The sequence below is a fragment of the Ochotona curzoniae genome, unplaced genomic scaffold, assembly GCF_017591425.1.
Source record: "Ochotona curzoniae isolate NIBS_2020 unplaced genomic scaffold, NIBS_Ocur_1.0 contig_2927, whole genome shotgun sequence".
NCBI lineage: Eukaryota > Metazoa > Chordata > Mammalia > Lagomorpha > Ochotonidae > Ochotona > Ochotona curzoniae.
Genome location: NW_024465654.1, coordinates 6,255,101 through 6,274,318, shown reverse-complemented (window position 1 = coordinate 6,274,318; position 19,218 = coordinate 6,255,101). Strand labels below are relative to the sequence as shown.

Below are 19,218 nucleotides of genomic sequence, written 5' to 3'. Positions count from 1 at the left end.
AGGGGACCATTGGGTAGATCTCTTTCTTTAAGTATTTCTTATTTTAACTGTGTCTTTCAAATATTTTTTAAAAAGTCTTTTTTATAAAAAAACAAAAAAATTAGAAAACCCAACAAGAGAAAAGGTATACAGCTAATGCAAGAAGGCCAGGAAAGTAACTTTAAGAACAAGGCAGTGCAGGAGGCACCATTGTGAGCAGGTAGAGCCACCCGTCAGTGGACAGTGGACAACGGGGAGGCCGGGCCTGGCCCTCCGAGACGGGCCGGCCCAGTGAGTTAGTGGAGCTCACTACGAGGACTCTGGCCCTTCCTCAGCTGGGCCTGCAGCCACTCAGCTCGGTCTGCCCAGCACCTGTAGCAGGTGTCTCTGTCCCCCCAGAAGACCTGGGATGCTGGGGGGGGACCATCACTGAGCTCTTCTGCCTCTGTGAGGCGCAAGGCTTGGATGGCAAATGTTTTCCGGTAGTAGGTGTTTATTTGCCTGACTGCATTAAAAAAAAAAAAAAGCAGAAAACCTCCGATTCACACAAGCTGTTGTTAGAAGTCAGTGGGATGCGATCTTGACGGTCTGGAAGGGAAGGTCGCCTTCAAGATGGTTGAGGAAGCCGGAAGCGGTCCTGCGTGAGCGCGACTGCGTCTTCCCCCTCCACTTACAGAGACAATCTCGCCTTGTCCTCCAGTTCCTTCAAAGACACAGGCGCCTGTTCACGCCCCAGGGACTTGCTATGTCAGTGGTCTATGCCTTCCCCCACGGCTCTCACCTCCTAGACTCCGGAAGGTGGGGAGAGGCATTCCTGAGCTGCCCGGAATCTTGCTGGAAGCTGCAGAAAGGAAAGCTGATGGACAGCTGCAGGTTGATGAGTCACCGTGTGTCTGGCCCGTGGTGTAAGCTGCAGCCTGAGGCACCAGAGCTGGTGCTGAGGGTGTCTGGTCTGCAAGCCCAGGTGATGTGGGCGCCATTACTGTCACCTGAGTGTGTCGTGACTTTTTCTTGGTTGTCTTAGTGGCAGAATCGCCCAGAAACGCTGCTGGACACACTGTAAATACTCTTGCACATCTCCCACCCCCTTTTGCTGCAGCTAAACCAAGGGCTCTACCCCAGACACCCCGATGAGGGATGCAGGGCCCCCTTACCCCACCAGGTGCCCTGCTTGCAGTCTCGCTTCCTGCTGAGCCTTGGGGCTGGTCCCTGCAGTCCCTGCACTGCCCGAGTCTCGTTGTAGCTCTCCTGTCACCTTTCCTTGGATTTGTCTTGAAAATGATCCCTTACTTAGTGGACAGCAGGCCTCTGACACCCTGACTGTACCGTACGGTTCTGGGGTCTTGGACCCGGGTTGCCGACTGCCCTGTAGCTTTGGGTGCGCTAACCCCCGTTACACAGGCAGCTTGCTGCATCAGGGCGATGGCACCGGGCACTATAGTGGCAGAGGGGGCCAGGCCCTGGCCTTGGGCTCTTTTTAGTCTACACAGAGCCACGATGAAATCCCGACATGAAGAGGGATATTGTGTGTGGTTCAGCCTGCCTAGTTGTTAACTGGGTGGCCACATGTCCACTGCTTAGGAAGAGGTTGGTAGAGGGAGAATAGGAGCCCAGGGCACCACTGGCAGTAGGAGAGGGAACACTGGGAGGCCCGTGCCTTCCCCAGATGCTACTGCAGGTGCTGACTGAGGCTGGGCGTTTGGGCATCCCATGGGGCGTGGTGTCTCCTGGCATGGGAATGGCCCCAGAGAGGATGGAAGGAGCCGAGTCTCAGCGGTGGGGCTGTGAGGTGGGCGGGCACCTGCAGACCCAGGGGAGGCCACCAGCAGGGGCAGTGAGGCAGGCACACTGCTGGGCCTTGTACAACCCAGGGATCCCAGGAGCTGAACATTACCTATAGGCAATGAGAGTTCTTCCAGTAAGTTGACTCTGTGACACTTTGACAAACTTGGTTTGAAAGGCAGAGACAAGAGCCAGGCAGAGATGTGCCGCGTTCACATCCACTCCATGAGTGCCCGCCCCCCCCCCCCCCCGACAGGGCTGGGCCAGGCTGTAGCCAGGAGTCTGGGGCCCAGGCACCTGAGCCACATCCCCATGCATCCTGGGATGCTTTAGCAGGAAGCTGGCTGAGAAGCAGCACAGACAGGCCCCCAGTCAGGTCCCCTGATGGGCCGTGTGTCACAGAGCAGTGTCCCAGCTACGCCCAGTGTTCCCGAGTGTGGCTTTGCTTGTTTTTAAGCTTGATAATACTGGAATCAGTGGATAAAAAGTGAAGATAGGAGTAAACATGTGTGGTAAGTTCAGGGTCCCCAGTCAGCTTCTGTGGAGATGGTTGAACACAGTCACCCACTACTCAGCAGGTGCTGGGGACAGCCTGCTGGGCACCAAGCCAAGGGTCAGGCGCTGAATGGAGTAGTCATGCCGGTCCCACCCAACCCCCTGCCCTGCATTGCTGGAGGGAGGAGACGGAAGCTTCCAGCATAAAAGAGAAAGTCAGTATTTGGAGCTTGGTGCAAACACAACCCCTTATCTCTCAGAGCAGCAAAACAATTTGCATTCCAAACCTTGGCCCCATTGATCTAATTAAAGCTTGTAAGCCTCCCGCAAAATCACCTCCTTGGAATGCCCGTGGTTGCAGAAAGGGCCTTGGGATCTCAGATAAGATAACTAGTGCAAAGCTTAGCTGATCTCTTTCCTCCTGGCAGGAGGCCCCTGCCTGGTGGACCTGGTCCCTGTGGACTAGATGCTGGGCTGGCACCCTTGATGTTGGCTGCCCTGCCACTACCCCCTTCCCCACATCCAGTGCTTCCAGCCCCAGCCATGTTGGTCCCATCCCAACATCCCTTCTGACATGAATTGCTGAATCAACACTTTCTCCTTTCCCTGTGAGGATTCTAGCCAACCCTTGGTCTCAGCATGATTAGTGTGCATGGAGCCTGGCCTGCTGTGGGTGGAGCCTGGCCTGCTGTGGGTGGAGCCTGGCCTGCTGTGCGTGGCCAGAACCAGTCACAGGTCTTGCCCACAGCTCGTGTCTTCTGATCTGACTTTCTTGGGTGGCAAATGACGTGTGGAAACTGGCAGTCTTGAGCCAGGGAAGGTTTGGGTGGAGTGAGAGGGACAGTCCTTTCCCACAGTAACGTTGAGGTGTCTTCCCTGAGTAGACTGGGGGTTGGGGTGAGGGTCTTGGGGCGGGGGCACAGCCAGGATGGCTGTAGTAGTATTTTGGCCATAGCAGTTAGGGTTTAAGCTGGGGATATGAATTTTTGCTTTCACAATTTCCCTCCTTATGTTAATATTTTTAATGTCCCTTAAGTTAATAATCTCTGTTGTTTCTTAAACAGTTATTAATGGTTTCTGCATGAAGAGAAGGTTTACTGAGAGCAAAATGCGGTTATTTAATAAATATTTTCAAATGCTAGTTTTTAACAGTGTCCAGAAGCCGTGACTGGTGTAGAACTTCCATGGCCCGCGGTTCTGCCTTGCGCACACCGAGTGAGCTGAGCAGATTCTGCTTTCTGACAGTGTGACTCAACTGTACACTGGGTTTTGTTTCTTAATATATCTTGGATATCTTTCCTTGAGAGAGCCCTCAAAAGTTATTAGAAGATTATGCATGGTTTCTAAAATCTGGCTCTGAAAGTTGGCATGGGATCAAAGATTTATAAGAGAATAGAAAGGTACAGAACCCAAGGTGACCTACTTAGTTCCATGAGCACATGCATGACTATCCATGAGAACTGCTACATGCTCTCTAGGATGTTCACACCTGGCCTGTGAGTTCACACCTGGCCGGTGTGCTCTCCCAGCCCTCACCCTGCTCACACCTGACATGTTCTTCCTCTTTGGCTGCAGAGTGAACATCGCAACTGTAAACGTATTCCAGTCAATATTGTTATAACCTGCCACTAAGTTTTCAGAGTCTAAAACAGTGGAAAAGGGAGGGCCCTGGGACGGTGCTTGCAGACGGAGGAGGCGTGGGCCCTTTCGCTGTGCACACACCATGGGGGAAGGGAGGGTCAGCCTGCAACTTGGCTTTGCTCTGTGCACTGTTATCTCTGGCTGCCAGGCCAGACATAGCCCGCTGCCACTGGACGAAGGCCACAGCTGTCTGCTCTTGGCGTGGTTCTGATTTTCCAGTGGGACGCCCCGACCCCCTGGTCCAGGAGGGCCTGGGAATGGGAAGCTTTGAGCACCCAGCATTCACTGTGCCCTAAAACCTTGAACTTGGCAGTCCTGGGGAAAGCTGACTGTGTCACTGAACACAGCTGCAGAGCCTAACACCCAAGGGCACCAGAAAGGTGATGGGAGCTGGATTCTGGTGCACACATTCTGAAAACCTGCTGTTCTTTCTTTTTAAAATGTAATCGGCTCTTAAAAGAACTTGCAAAACCCGTGTCTAGGGGCAGGAAGGCCAGGGGCTGGCAGGGGGAGGAGGTTGAGTGCTGTTTGGGGGTGACTCTGGAGCAGACAGCAGGGTGCAGCCCAGGAAATGTGCCCCATGGTGAATTTCTCAGTTGCCTCCTCCCAGTCTGCCTGCAAGTGCGAAGGGCAGAGATGCTGTGAATACCCCACCTGGCTGACACAAAGGCAGGGGGCAGGGGGCAGAGGGCCGGGCCGGGGCTGCTCTGCATTCTACATAATTCACCGGAGGCTCGGAAGGCAGGCTGCAGTCCTTCAATAGAAGGCAGCTGGGAAGTTTCCTCCCCCCAAAACAGCCGGCCAGGGTGGACTGCAGAGCCACAGGTCCGTGACCCGGGACACGCGTGGCTCCCAGGGCTCAGCCCCAGCGTGTGTCCACAGGCAGCCTGGTGACTGTTCCACGGGGAAGGAACCGGGGTCCAGCCTTCCCTAGCCCGAGGGCAGGGCACTTCTGGGACAGAAATCCTCTCCAGAGCCTGACTTTTATGCTTGTGTCTACCACTTTAAGAAAGAAAGGAGGGGAACAACGTTTAGAAAAAAAAGGCTGCATTTCAGCTGCTTAGCTTTGCTGGGGGAGATAAGAGAGTCTGGCCCGTTGTTGACTTCGCCCCTGATCTATTTATGGCAGCCCGCCTGGGTATTTTTGCATCCCGGGTTTCCACTGGCTATTGTTCCAGGCCGCTGTGGGAACCCCGCTGCCAGGAACCAATCCAATGTAGGTCACAGCGGGGCTGTGTAAAAGTTGCCTTTGTTTACTAGAAGTTTCTGCATATCCCCCCTGCCAAGGTGCGCAGAGGTGGAGGTGTGGATCCGCCCCCCCAGGTCCTGCTGCCCCTCAGGGGGTCTTCCGTGCACTCTGGAAGCCGGGACAGCCAGCGGGCCGCTGGGAAAGGTGAGGTGCCTGGCCATGGGGCTTGGGGCTTGGGGCTTGGGTCCGGCTGTCAGACTTGGGCTGAGCAGTGGGGACTGGAAGCCTTGAGGGATTCGCTAGGGAGCAAACCGTGCCTGTCTGTGCGTGCACCTGCGGAGAGGTGGTGCCTGGGCACGGGGGCTCGGGCTAACCCCGCGAGGCCCCTGGCAGCAGCAGGGCTGTCCCAGCTGACCACGGGCGGCTTGCCGGGCGGGGAGGGCGTGTTCTCAGGCCCTCTTGGCGGCCCTGCCATGCCCCGCCCCACGGGCTCCTCCGGAAGGGGTGGGCGAGGATGGCCCGGGTCTACCAGCTGGGCTGCGGTGGCAGGGGCAGGGACACCGCGCAGGAGGACCAGGTGGGAACCCTCAGTGGAACACCGTGCGGAGCACTCACCCTGAGGCCGGTAAGGGGACCAAGTCAGCTACCCTCCTTTGCGTCTCCTTTGGGGGAGTCGGCCCGAGGCGACCCCTCGCGGCCGAGATAGAGTCTCCTATAAAGTGCCAGAACGAGGGAGAGGGTGAGGGCGGGGGACGGGGCCTCTGTGCGTCCCTGGCAGGATTCTGGGGTTCGGGAGTCTGCGAAGCTTGTGTTGGCAGGCACTGGATTGGCCCTGGTGACGGGGTGCAGGATTCGCTCTGAAGCAAACGTGGCAGGCGGGGGGCTCGGGGAGACCGCAGCTCCGTGTGTTTGCAGAACAGTTTGGACCTGCAGTAGTTCCCCTACCCCTGGTTTTATTGCTGGTTTGTGTGCTCTGGGGAGCAGTGAAAGCTGCGGCTTGGGCCCTGGGAGGCCTGGCTGTAGCCACGCTGGAATCCCCCTGCGCATTGGGCTGCCTGTCCCCAGCTCTGCCTCGCTGGTTTGTGGCTCACAGGGTGGCTTCTGGCACCCAGGCCCTTCTGCACGTGGGAACGGGAGGAGTTGAGCGGCTCTCGGGGCTCAGGGACAGGCACTGGGCACCTGTGTTTGACGTCTACATGATTTTGAGGTGGTCTGGTGACTTGGTCTAAGGAAATGACAGATGGGACCTCACCCCGCACCCGCCTGCACCTGCTCTCTGAGCTTCCCGCTCGCTGAGCCGGTGTCTGACCCAGCCTCCCGGTTTAGACCAGTCCCCTCGGCTTCTCCAGCCTCCAGGTGGGAGGGTTTTACTAGCGGCGCTGGGTTTCCACCCACACCACCATGCCAGCCTTCCAGGGCAGGAGTCCCTGGGCACATCCAGAAGCAGGAAGGGAGTAAAGGCCTGGGTGGGCAAGGGGTCTCAGGACTGGGGAGTAGCCCTGTCTGTTAGGGCTGCCACTGCCTCAGCACGAACAGAGCAGCCACAGCTGAGCGATTTGGACTTTTTTGTCTGTTCACCTCAAGCATGTAAGCACTGAGTTTTTAAAAAGGGATTTATTTATTTGAAAGCTGGCTCACTCTCCCAGCTGGGGCTGGGCCAAGGCAAAGCAGGAGGCTGTAGCCCAGCCAGGTCTTCCATGCGGGTGCAGGGAACTGCATGGAAGGGAAGCAGCCAGGGCTTGCCCCGGCGCCCGTGTGGGATGCCGGACCAGGATGGGGAGACAAGGGCAGCACTTGGAAGGGCTGTGGGAGGTGTGGCTCAGCCCCGTGCTGGTCTTCACAGACACTCTGTAATTCAGCAGAGATCAGGGAAGACGATGCAGAAGGAATGTTTTTTCGCTTTGTCATTTTGAAGCAAGCATGCTTTGATGGCATCAAACCTGAGTCAGCCGGGGGCGAGGGGGCATTTTGCAAATCACACAGACCTGGCCATCTTGTCAGTTTTTGCTCAAGACTTACTTTTATTTGAAAGGCAAGTTCCCTACCCCTCAGCCCCAGGAGAAAACTTCCACCCACTGTCTCACTCCACACACAGCCAGAGCTGAGCTGACCTGAAGCCAGGAGGTTCCTCTGGGTCTCCCACGTGGGGTAGAGCCCGGGGGCTTGGGCCAGCATCCACTGCTTTCCCAGGCTGTCAGCCGGGAGCTGTTGAGAAGTGGAGCAGTCTCCAAGTGGTGGCCATGTGGAGTGCGAGTGCCACAGGTGACGGCTTTCCCTGCTACGCCACAGCGAAGGCCATCGTGCTCTCAGGCCTGGAGCCTTCTGTGTAACAAGCACTCTAGAATGTTCTTGGGGCGAGAGGAAGACATTCGGATGTTACTGTGGTGTTGTTTGTGCACAGCACCTGCCGGCGGATGCCCCGAGCCTGAGGAAGCCGTGCACTGACGCCCTCGTCATGCCTTTGGAGATGGAGCCCAAGATGGGCGTGCTCGCCTTCGGGTGCCAGCGGAGCTCCGCCTCTGACGACGACTCGGGCTGCGCGCTGGAGGAGTACGCCTGGGTGCCCCCGGGCCTGCGGCCCGAGCAGGTGGGCACCAGTGGGGGCTCTTCTCTCTTGGGGCCCTGTTGCTCTGATTGGAGCGCCACACGGAGGCTACCTTGAGTTGTGCAGAGCAGATGGGACACATGTGGTTTGTCACATGGACTTCTGATGAGCCCATTTCACACAGTATCAATGATAACAAAACAGCAGGAAGCAGCGAAGGGCCATTCGCAGCAGCCCCTGGGCAGTGCACTGCTTGGAGAGCGAGGCAGAGCTGTGTGTCCATCATGGTTAGCCCGGAGGTAGGACAGGTGGTCTCCCCACACATGGGGGACAGCTGTCATTTCAAGGCCAAGGAGCATGGTCTGTGCACCGACTGCACTTGACCAGTGGCCTGACAGGAGGGCTTCGGCTGCAGGCACCCCGGGGCCCAACACAGACACCAGTGGTCACTGCATGGTCGGAAAAGGCTGTGCGTGTGCAGCTGCTGTCAGGACAGCCCATGCCCAGGGCTGGGCGGCCATGGCAGAGCTGCCCAGGGAGCCTGCCTGCAGGACAACAGCAAACAAACCTGACTTCTCCAACCTGCCTCACAGGAACACAGCCCCACGGAGGCAGAGAGGCTGATGAGAGGGTGTGCCACATTGGACAAAACAGCTTTTGTCTTTGTACAATGCAGAAACTAAGCATGTGCATGTGTGTGTGCAGTGGCCAGGCCTCGGACGGTGTCACCCAGCCCCTGCAGCCGTGTGCACACCCACCTGGCACTGCCGCTTTTGGCTGGCCTTGCCAGGGCTGCACAGTAACACCAGAGTGCCTGCCAGCTGGAACCCCTCGGGAACGCTCGGGAACCCCTCGTTGCCATTGTGGCCATGATGCAGTGGCAGGCTGCTGGCATCCAGGCTCCGTCTGCCCGGTGGGCTCGACGGCCGAGGCCTGAGCGCGCACCGCCCACTGACCACACTGCCTGCCCTGTGTAGGTCCAGCTCTACTTCGCGTGCCTGCCAGAGGACAAGGTCCCCTACGTCAACAGCCCCGGGGAGAAGCATCGCATCAAACAGCTTCTGTACCAGCTGCCCCCGCACGACAATGAGGTAAAGACACACAAGAGGGCCCAGCTCGCTGCACGGCTTGCAGGAAAGCGGCAACTAGCAGTGTGCCCCCGAACCCCTCACGAACCCCACTTTTCTCCAGTTTGGACTGTGTCGTTGCACACAGGTCTTCCTTCCCCGAGACACTTGTCTGTGCCAGGAAGGTAGCCGGGCCAGCTCTGCAGTGTCTGCAGCTGTCCAGGCCGTCAGCAGCCTGAGACCTGGTTCCCCACTGCTCCCAGTAGCGAGGCTGCCAGTAAGCAGGCCTGGCGTGTCTGCACTGCCAGGGAAGTATAGCAAGTGGCAGCTCACAAGTTCCAACATTTTCCAGAAAGGCTGATTGAGCTTCGTTGAGCATCTCTGCTGACAAGGTTTAAATGTTTCTGGGCTGAACCGTATCCCATTGTAGCACAGATTCAGTCCCCGCCACACTACTCCCAGGCCAGCTCTGTGTCCTGAGGGGAGGCAGATGAGGGCCTGTGATGGCAGCTCCCTGCTACCATGTGGGAGACCAGGTGGAGCTCCTGGCTTCAGCCTGGCCAGCCCCTGCTGCTGTAGGCACACGGGAGGAGACAAGTGGATCTTAGAGCTCTCCTCTCTCTCTCAGCCTTTTAAGTAGACGAAAATAAATATTCCCCAGCAGAAAACTTCCAAAGACTTCCTCCAGATTCCCCTTTGACACGGGGATGGGGAGGCAGGCCGGCCCCGCCTGCGCTTCCCACCCAGGATACGGCGCCTGCACATCAGCCACCTGTCGGTTTTCGCAGGTGCGCTACTGCCAGTCTCTGAGTGAAGAGGAGAAAAAGGAGCTGCAGGTGTTCAGTGCCCAGCGCAAGAAAGAAGCCCTGGGCAGAGGAGCCATCAAGCTGCTGTCGCGAGCCGTGCTGCACGCCGTGTGCGAGCAGGTAGCCTGGGTGGGCTGGGCCCTAGCGGCCTTCCCAGGACTAGAACCCCTCACTTCCTGTCGGCACACATCCACAGTGGGCTTCACCACTGTGTCCGATGGGGGAAGCCATCTGGTGGATACCAGGCTCTGCCAGCACACAGGGAGGGGCGGGGCCACACCTGGAACTCACACGACACGATGGACAGTCACTTCCTCCCAGCAGCCCTCAGGACTGCAAGCAGCTTGGGCTGTGCCAAGCAGCTTTTCTTATAGATCCGGGGGTGGATGGCGGAGGCTGGGGGCACAGTCACTCCCTGACAGGGCACTGCTGTGCGGTCACACCAATCTGTCCATTGCAGTGTGGACTGAAGATCAACGGCGGCGAGGTGGCCGTGTTTGCCTCCCGTGCTGGCCCCGGCGTGTGCTGGCACCCGTCCTGTTTTGTCTGTTTCACGTGCAACGAGCTGCTGGTCGACCTCATCTATTTTTATCAGGATGGAAAGATCCACTGTGGTCGGCACCACGCCGAACTGCTCAAGCCCCGGTGCTCGGCATGTGATGAGGTGAACATGGTGGGAGGGAGGCTTAGAGGAGGCTGGCGTCCCAGGGTTCTCAGCGATGTCAGTACCTCCTGGTTTGGTCCTGCGCAGGCGTTTTCAGAACCTGCTCCCTGTTCCGATGGTCTAACGGGTGCTTCTGCTTTGTTGCAGGGGCTCTGAGAAACAGTTCTAGGACAGAGTATAGCAGATGATCTTGCTTTAAAAAATACTTATGTATGTGAAAGTCAGATCTACAGACGGAAAGGGAGACACTCCCCATACAACCACAACATGGGGCTCGGCCAGGCAGAAGTCACGACCCACGAGCTTCTCCCGGCTCTCCCACGTGGGTGCAGAGACCCCAAGCACTTGGGTCATCTTTCTCTGCCTTTCTAGATGCATCCGTGGGGAGCTGGATTGGAAGTGAAGCATCCAGGATTCAAGCAGTGACCGTATGGGGTGCTGGTGTTGCAGGCTACACCATCATGCCAGCCCCCGGTCCTGCTTTTTAGTTTCTGAAAGGCAAAGACAAGGAGACAGAGATCTGGCATCTGCAGGCTTACTGTCAGCCGGGGCTGGGACGGGCCAAGCGCCCAGACCTCCACCCAGGTCTCCCTGGTGGGTGGGACAGGCCCAAGCCCCTGGGCCATCATTGCTGCCTTCCAGGGTGCAGTGTCAGCAGGACACTAGAGCCAGGAGCTACCCCCGGGGGACCACAGCAGCGTCTGCAAACAGCATGTGAGCCCCTGTGCCAGACACCCAGCGGTCGCCCGGCTGCCCTGTGCCATGGTTCAGCATGCTCCCCTCCCCCTCGCCCTGCAGATCATCTTTGCCGACGAGTGCACGGAGGCCGAGGGCCGCCACTGGCACATGAAGCACTTCTGTTGCCTGGAGTGCGAGGCCGCCCTGGGCGGGCAGAGGTACATCATGAAGGACGGCCGCCCCTTCTGCTGCGGCTGCTTCGAGTCGCTCTACGCCGAGTACTGCGAGACTTGCGGGGAGCACATCGGTGAGTCCCGAGTGCGCATGCGCCCCGCCTGCAGACGGAGGCGCCCGTGTGCGTGCCGGAGGCGCCCGTGTGCGTGCCAGATGCACAGAGCCGCCGTGCTTCGGGTTGATGAGTTAGGGCTGGGGGGGGTCCGCTATGGGTTTGCGCTGTTCATGGTAGTAAGGTTTTGTCCAGTGGCTGTGAACTTGAACTTGGACACATTGCCCTGCTGCTGGGGAGGTCGGGGGAAAGACACTGAGCTTCCTAGGACCACCCCCTACCCAGAGCATGCTTCACACGTGTTCTGGCTGGAAGTTGGCGCTGACCCCCCAGCTTAGTGACCACGGGCAGCACCGCAGTGTCACACTGGGGAGCCCTCACCTTTAGTGCCAGTTCAAGTCCTGCTGCCCCCACTTCCCATCCAGCTCCCTGCTAATGGCCTGGGAAAGCAGTGGAGGATGGCCCACATGCTTGGGCCCCCACCTCCATTTGGGAGACTGGGCAGAAGCACCTGGCTTTGGACCAACCCAGCTCCGGCCATGTGGGGAGTGAAGTGAAGATCTGCAGGCATCTCTCCCCTCAAACAAAACTAAATAAATGTTTTAGAGAGAAAGACCGTCCACCTGCGGGTTCCCTCCCAAGATGGCCGCATGGCTAGGGCTGGGCCAGGGTGAGGCGGGGTGCCAGGAGCCGCATCAGCTCTCCGAGTGAGCGGCAGGGCCACTCGGTGCCATCCTCTGCTGCTTTTCCCAGGCACATTAACAACAAACTGGGTTGGAAGTAGAGCAACTGGCACATGAATCAGGCAGCAGCTATACCCACTGTGCCACATCACCCCCTGGGGAGCCAGTGCCCAAAAAACCACAACAAGCTCACACTGCAAACACCACAGGTAGCTGAGAACAAGGGCAGAGGTGGCGTGCCCTGGCCTCAGCTGGCAGTTCCACCGTTCCACACCCTGGCAGACACCTGAGTGCCTCTACTTGGGGATTTCAGGCAAATTCACAGACCACACAGGTGTCAGGAGCCGTGCCTGGACCCCCTCGCCCCTCCCTTGCCCGTCTGCCTGCCCTCCCATCTCTTCCTGACCTGGGGCCATCTTCCTCCCGGGCAGGTGTGGACCACGCGCAGATGGCTTACGATGGGCAGCACTGGCACGCCACAGAGGCCTGCTTCTCGTGTGCTCACTGCAAGGCCTCACTGCTGGGGTGCCCCTTCCTGCCCAAGCAGGGGCAGATCTACTGCTCCAAAACCTGCAGCCTGGGCGAGGACGTTCACGCCTCCGACTCCTCCGACTCGGCCTTCCAGTCGGCACGCTCCAGGGACTCGCGCCGGAGCGTGCGCATGGGCAAGAGCAGCCGGTCGGCAGAGCAGTGCCGCCAGTCGCTGCTCCTGTCCCCGGCCCTCAACTACAAGTTCCCCGGCCTCGCGGGCGCCACCGCCGACACCCTCTCACGCAAGCTGGACGGCCTGAGTCTCTCGGCGCAAGGGGCAGGTCTTGCTGGCGAGGACTTCTGGAAGGGCCGGGTGGAGCAGGAGACCACCGAGGACCCCGAAGAGTGGGCCGAGCACGAAGACTACATGACGCAGCTACTGCTCAAGTTTGGGGACCAGAGCCTCTTCCAGCAGTCACCCAGCGAGCTGGACGTGCGGGCTGGCGACCCCTGGATTTCAGACAGCGTGGTCAAGGCCAAGAGCGAGCTGCAGCAGAACCACCCGAGCCTGGCCAGCAAGAAGTACCAGGCCGACATGTACTGGACTCAGTCCCAGGATGGGCTGGGTGACTCGGCCTACGGCAGCCACCCAGGCCCCGCCAGCAGCAGACGGCTGCAGGAGCTGGACCTGGAGCCTGGGGCAACGGGCTACGACCACGATCCAGCCCCGTGGTACGAGGGCTCCCTGGAGTGTCTGTCTGACCTGAAGCCAGAGCCCAGCATGCGTGATTCCATGGACTCCCTGGCCTTGTCCAACATCACAGGTGCGTACCCCAGGCACGGGGGACACTGGCCACTGCAGCATGGATCTAAAAACTGACATGATGTGACGCCTGTAGGGCTCTCGTCCTTGAAAACTGGGCAGCCTCACAAGACGCTGTGTGCTTCACGTGCCCGAGCGGCATGGATGTGTGTGTCGTAGAGTGGGAGCAGGGACAGGCCCTGCCCTGGTTTAGAGCAGAAACTGTTGGCAGGGGGAGACGGTGCGGGACCACTGCTCCAGGTCGTGCTGTGTGGACTTGATGGTGTTCAAATCGCCCTCTGAGCATTTCGCTCACTCACTCTTTGCCAAGAGGGAGGCTTCCCAGATTCCAGAAAGTTCATCATAGTCCTAGCCACATTTACTTCTGCAGCACAGTCCAAGGCCTATGGAGCTGGGGAAACTGGGCGTGTCAGGAAGCCAATGCCCCACGCTGGGTGGGTCCGAGGGCATGGGGTGCTGAGGGTGGCGGTGTGATGGCCAGGCCCCGTGCTGGGGTCTGTGATGTTTGCAGACACACCCTGGTACTGGTGTCACTGCTGGGGCTGTGCCCGCCGCCTCTGGAGGTGACCCAGGATGTGAGAGCGATTCGGGTTTGGGTCATTTTAAGTAGCCAGCCTCGTGAATAAGGCAGACAGCTGGCTGGAGGCGCAGGGCAGGGCTGGGGAAGACTCCCTGCTCATCAAGGACTGGGTGGTACAGGAGGGTCCCTGCAGGATGCGGCTCCTGGCAGCACTAAGGCAGCTTTGTCCTTGGTGGTGGCCATGTCAGGGCAGGGCACAGCACCCTTGCCTGCCCGGGCCTAGAGCTGTGGGTCGCATGCGCTTTCCTGGAGTGGCCGTCCTGGCACCCGTGCTGCTGGGAGCCACCCTGACTTCTTACTGCTTCTCTCGCAGGGGCCTCGGTGGATGGAGAGGGCAAGCCCAGGCCGCCGCTGTACTCGCTGCAGGACCTGGAGGTGGAAGACTGCGACAAGATGAGCAACATGGGCACGCTCAACTCGTCGCAGCTGCACCGGAGCACCGAGTCCCTCAAGAGCCTGGGCTCGGAGCTGTGCCCCGACAGGACCCTGGCCACCGAGCAGCCCCGGCACCTGCCGGCGCTCCGCAGGTCCAAGTCCCAGTCCCGGCCCCAGCAGGTCAAGTTCTCGGATGACGTCATCGACCGCGGCAGCTACGAGCACGTGGAGGTCCGGCAGGCGCCCATGAGCGAGCGGACACGCAGACGGGTCTACCACTTCGATGAGAGGGGGTCGCGGCCGCACCAGCACCACCACCGGCGCCGGCGGAGCAGGAAGTCGCGCTCTGACAACGCCCTCAATCTCATGGCGGAGAGGAGGTCCCCTTCCAAGGACAGGCTGCGGCTCTGCCCGCCCGACAGCTACGAGAAGTTCCTGCAGCAGCGGGGCGCGTGGGAGATGGGCGCGCGGCTGCCAGGCGCGGAGCCCTATGGCCGCTACCCGCATGCCACGTCCGACTACGCGCTGCAGACCCCGCGCGGGGCGCGCTTCCTGGGCCTCTATGATGACGAGGACGACTCGTGGTGCTCGTCGTCCTCCTCCTCCGACTCCGAGGAGGAGGGCTACTTCTTGGGGCAGCCCATCCCACAGCCCCGGCCGCAGAGACACGCCTACTACACGGACGAGCTGGCCAGCCCCTCGGCTGCATTGCCCACGCCCCAATTTGGTCAGAGGACCACAAGATCCAAGAAGAAACGGGGGCACAAAGGCAAAAACTGCATCATTTCCTAACGTGCAGCAGCGAGGGCACGCTGCAAGCTGGCTGCCCCGCATGTCTGGCTGCTGGTCGCCCCCAGTGCGCGTGGGGCCCCGGCTGCTGTCCACGGGCTCAGGCCATGCCACGGGGGCCTCCGCCAGTGGGGGGTGTGGATGCTGGCACACGGGCGCATTGCAGCCACTTTCGAAAAGTCGTTACCTGGGCCAGGATGTCTGAGGAGGCATGCCCCTGGTCACGGGCCAACTCTGTGAGGCCCACGTGCCCCCTGCGAGCCCGTCAGCCGGTCGGCACTGCATTGAATCAGCTCCAGCCAGTTACACATTGGGGAAAAGAAAACAAAAATAAGTACATTGCTATTTATGATGTATTTCATAGACTAAGTGTATTCCTAATTTAACGGTGCAAATACTAATGTGTATACTGTACAGTTGAGATTTAAAGCTGATATTTTTATATCCCTGCATCACAAGACGTTTGCTGCGGCGCAGTGCCGAGTCCGTCAGGGAACAGTGGTGGCGGCGGGCGGCGCTGGCTTGCATTCAGTCTAGACAGATTTATACTGCCGAGTAATGGAAAGTTTGGGTTCTTTTTTGCTTTCTCAATATTAAAAAGGCTCTGTATGCATGGTGGGGCTGTGTAAATACTCTTAACTATGGCCCTGTTTAAACTTACGAGTGTTATTTATGGGTCAAGCAATGTAAACTGTATAAATGTTAAAAAAAAAAAAAAAAAACTACCAAAACCAAGACCCCACACGCGGATCTACAGCGAATGGGGTGGGCCCCGCCAGACGCGGCGAGGTGCAGCTGACCTCGGGTGGGGGCACGGAACGAGAGCCCACTGGAGGTACGCATACAGCTTGACCTGGGGGAGCAGCCACTCCTTCCCTTCGAGCTGGCGCACTTGCTGGTCTCCAACAGCAAGTTTGCGTTAGAGGAACTGGGCATCCCGGGGAGGGTCCAGCTGGGGGAGTCAACGCTGGGCTGAAGGAATGAACCGCGCTCTCCACGGGTCCTGTTCCTGCATCCACAGCTCCGTCCTGCCTGGAAGGGCCCGGAAGCGTCTAGGAGCTTCAGGGAGGTATTTAATAAACACCTAATAAATGACTTGCTGCTTTGAGTACACATTTCTGTGCGTCCCCTGGGCGTGGTGTAGGCTGCAGCCTTGCCAGGCACTGCCCCTTCCTCCCCTGCACACAGGTCTAAGAAGAACCACCAGCCAGACAGGGCACACCAGGCTCTGAGCCTGCTGCCCAGTGATGGCACAGGCTTGGCACGTTCAACAGTTCCCTGAAAGCAGCAAGGGCCTGCCCACGCAGTTCGCTGGCACAGAAGGGCGAGGAGTTCCTCCTTCTGCCAGGGCCCAGCGTGCCCTTGGTCCCACCTCTGACCAGGTGATGCACTTGGCTTCCTCCCGCCAGGCTGCCCTCAGTGGCACACGTGCACAGAGTCAGCGGGCAGAGTGCATGAATGTTACAGCTGCCAGGTGACAGTACTGGGCTGCTCCAGGCAGCGCGTGCGGGAGCGCCCCACGCGGAGTGCCACATGCCCATGCAGCAAATTGCTCCATTTTTCTTCCCCACTGCATTTCTAAAACTCTTCAAGTGAGAGTCTTACCACCATCTTCCCACTTTGAAGACAGTTACAGACCCCACGCTGGCGCGGCAGGTGCACCCTGGGGCAGAAGGCTACGATAGAGTGGAGGGTCCGCAGAGCGTGAAGCTGCTGCTCGGACCACCTGCATTCCCTCATGGGAACATGGATCGAGTCCTAACTCCACTGCTGACACAGACCCGAGGTATCAGCTGTGGATGACGCGAGTGGGCAGAGGCCGGCCACTTGGGGGCCACTCCCACGTTCTTAACGGCAGCCAGCCGCTGCAGGCATTGGAGGAATGATCCAGAATCAAAGACCTACCTGTCTGCCTGCCTTCCAAATAAGATGAAAATGCTTAAATAAAAACGGCGTAAAGAAGAAAGGATGGGTGGAGCCTGTGAATGGGACACAGGCCTGTCCTCAGAACCACCCTTGTCCCTGGCACACTCACCCTAGTCCTCACTTGTGTCTACATTACACATCGGGCAGCACGGTGGCACGGCAAGCTAAGCCTCCACCTGCAGCACCAGCATCCCATTTCATGTCCCAGCTTCTATACTTCTCTGCTTGAGGCCTGGGAAAGCAGTAGAGGATGGCCAAAGTCACCCATGTAGGAGACTGAGAAGTAGCTCCTGGCTCTGGACCAGCGTAACCTAGGCAGTTGTGGCCATTTAGGGAGTGAAGCAGCAGACGGAAGATCTGTCTCTTTCTGTAACTGACTCCAATGCACACCAGCCAAGGCTCAGAGCCAGGAAGCGGGGCCCATGCTCACCTGGAGCCTAGCAGCAGGACTGTGCACGGGCTGGGCTTCGGGGGAAGGCAGGGAAGCCACTACAAGGAAAACTGGAGTTTCTTCCAGGTCTCCCGAGTAGGTGCAGGGTCCTAAGACCTTGGGCCGCCCTCGACTGCTTTCCCAGGCCATGGACAGGGAGCTGCATGGCAAGCGGGGCCGCCAGGATTAGAACCAGCACCCATATGGGATCCTGGTGTGCGCAAAGTGAGGACTTTAGCCACTAGGCCACCGTGCTAGACCCCTGACTTCCTTTCTTACAAAGTCATCTCTACTTGGGCCAACCTGGAAAGTGCCCCGCGCCCTTAGCTCTCCCACTGAGTAACTACAGCCGTTGAAGCACAAACCCTCCTAGATCCAAGTGATGGTGTGAGCCACAAACAGGGTTGTCCAACCCTGCGCAGGAAGGGATGGTCCCACTCAATTCCACACACCAGTCAGCGAGTTAAACCGCCAGTGTTACACGCCACGTCCAGTACGGTATCCTGGATTCTACTGAAGACCAGAATGCAGCTTCAAGAAAACTCGAAAACCTTGGGCAACGTTAGTCACAATGACCCAGCAATAGAGTACTGCACAGAGCACAAGTGAGGGGACGTGGCCCAAGTGTCCTGAGCTGCTCACAAGGCAAGCTGAGGTGGCCCTGTCCAACCAGCCAAGGTGGGCGATCACAGTGCAGACACGGGACAGGCACTGGTGGAGGCCAACCCCATGGCCACTGGGGCGTCCCACCAGCTCAGCACGCCAGGTCATGCAGTCTGCAAAGCTGTGGCTGCCACCTTGCAAAAGGATCCAACAGCGTGCAGAGACACTCGCACACTCTAGGGTCCCAGCTTGGATAACGGAGGACCTCCCACTCAAGGTGCGACAGCGGCAGTCCCGGGAAGGCAGCTGTGGGACTCCTGGAAACCACCAGCCACCGGTCCACACCCACGCCAGCAATTCCTGCTCACTGCCTGGGTGACCCTGGAGTTTTCTGGACCGTGGGTGGGCTACACCGCCCCCCCCGCCCGCCTGCCCTCCCACAGCAGCTGTCAGCCAGGGACTCCGGGTGAGTGTGCCCTCACATGGCAGGTGTGACCCTCCGGGGAAGCCAGAGCAAGCAGCCCACCACCAATATCTGAGCAGGCCAGTACGCCATCTTCCAAGCCATGGCCCAAAAACTGGGAGAGCCTACCTTAGCGCCCAGCGTCCAGGAGCGAGCAGTGCCTTCTGAAGCTTCTAGATCTGTAGATGGGTTCAGGGTAAGAAAGTGGCTGAGAAATCAGTATTTTGGGCAAGAATACCACTTCCAGAGCTTGCTAATCCCGATGTTTCCGAGAAAGGCTAAGGCCGCACCATTCCATCCCCTTAAGCGGAGTGGCTAACCCTGCCCTCAGCCTTCTCCACTCACACTACAGCACAGCAGCACTCAGCAGTGCCTGGAGGAAGAAGCGACAGAACCAAGGTCAAACAGAGCTGGGCTTCTGTGCAGGGAAACTGCTGGGCAGACCCATTGGCTCCAGAGGCCGTGAGCGGTCTACACCCGGCTTCAGGGGCACGAGGAGGCAGGGAACTCTAGAGGGGCCATGTCCTAGGAGTCTGCACTGCTCCGAGGCAGGCCAAGCAAAGGCAGAGGGCCCCTCCACGCCAACTGCTGCGTACCAGCCCCTCATCTGCTGTAAATACCCTGCTCGCCATTCCCACATGCTCTGCACCAAGATCAGCTCCCCCAGGCCCTCCTTCACATCACCCGTCCTCCTGAACCGCTTCCACAATTGTCCCTGTGCCTCCAGGACAAAGTCTGTGCCTTTGTGAAGCCAGCTCAAGTGGACAAACACGAGCACCGGTGACCTTGTGACCAGCACTGGAGTGGAGCAGCCTCGATTCAAACCAGCAGCAACATGCGATGCTTCCATTTCAGGCGGCGGCGGCTTAACCCGCTGCCCCGTAACACTGGCCCCAAGGCCTGCCACTCAGACTTGGCAAAGCAGCACAAACGACGTCATTAC

At 58.7% G+C, this 19,218-nt stretch overlaps 1 protein-coding gene across 1 annotated transcript; it reads left to right on the top strand.

Annotated features, from left to right (window-relative positions):
• The first annotated feature begins 7,434 nt into the window (after positions 1-7,434).
• Positions 7,435-15,277, top strand: PRICKLE1 (prickle planar cell polarity protein 1). Its single transcript, XM_040978909.1, has 7 exons — positions 7,435-7,673; positions 8,609-8,722; positions 9,487-9,624; positions 9,965-10,168; positions 10,967-11,153; positions 12,247-13,110; positions 14,003-15,277. Exons 1-7 carry the CDS (start codon positions 7,542-7,544, stop codon positions 14,854-14,856), a joined length of 2,493 nt encoding a protein of 830 aa, XP_040834843.1. The 5' UTR covers positions 7,435-7,541; the 3' UTR covers positions 14,857-15,277.
• The last annotated feature ends 3,941 nt before the right edge of the window (positions 15,278-19,218 follow it).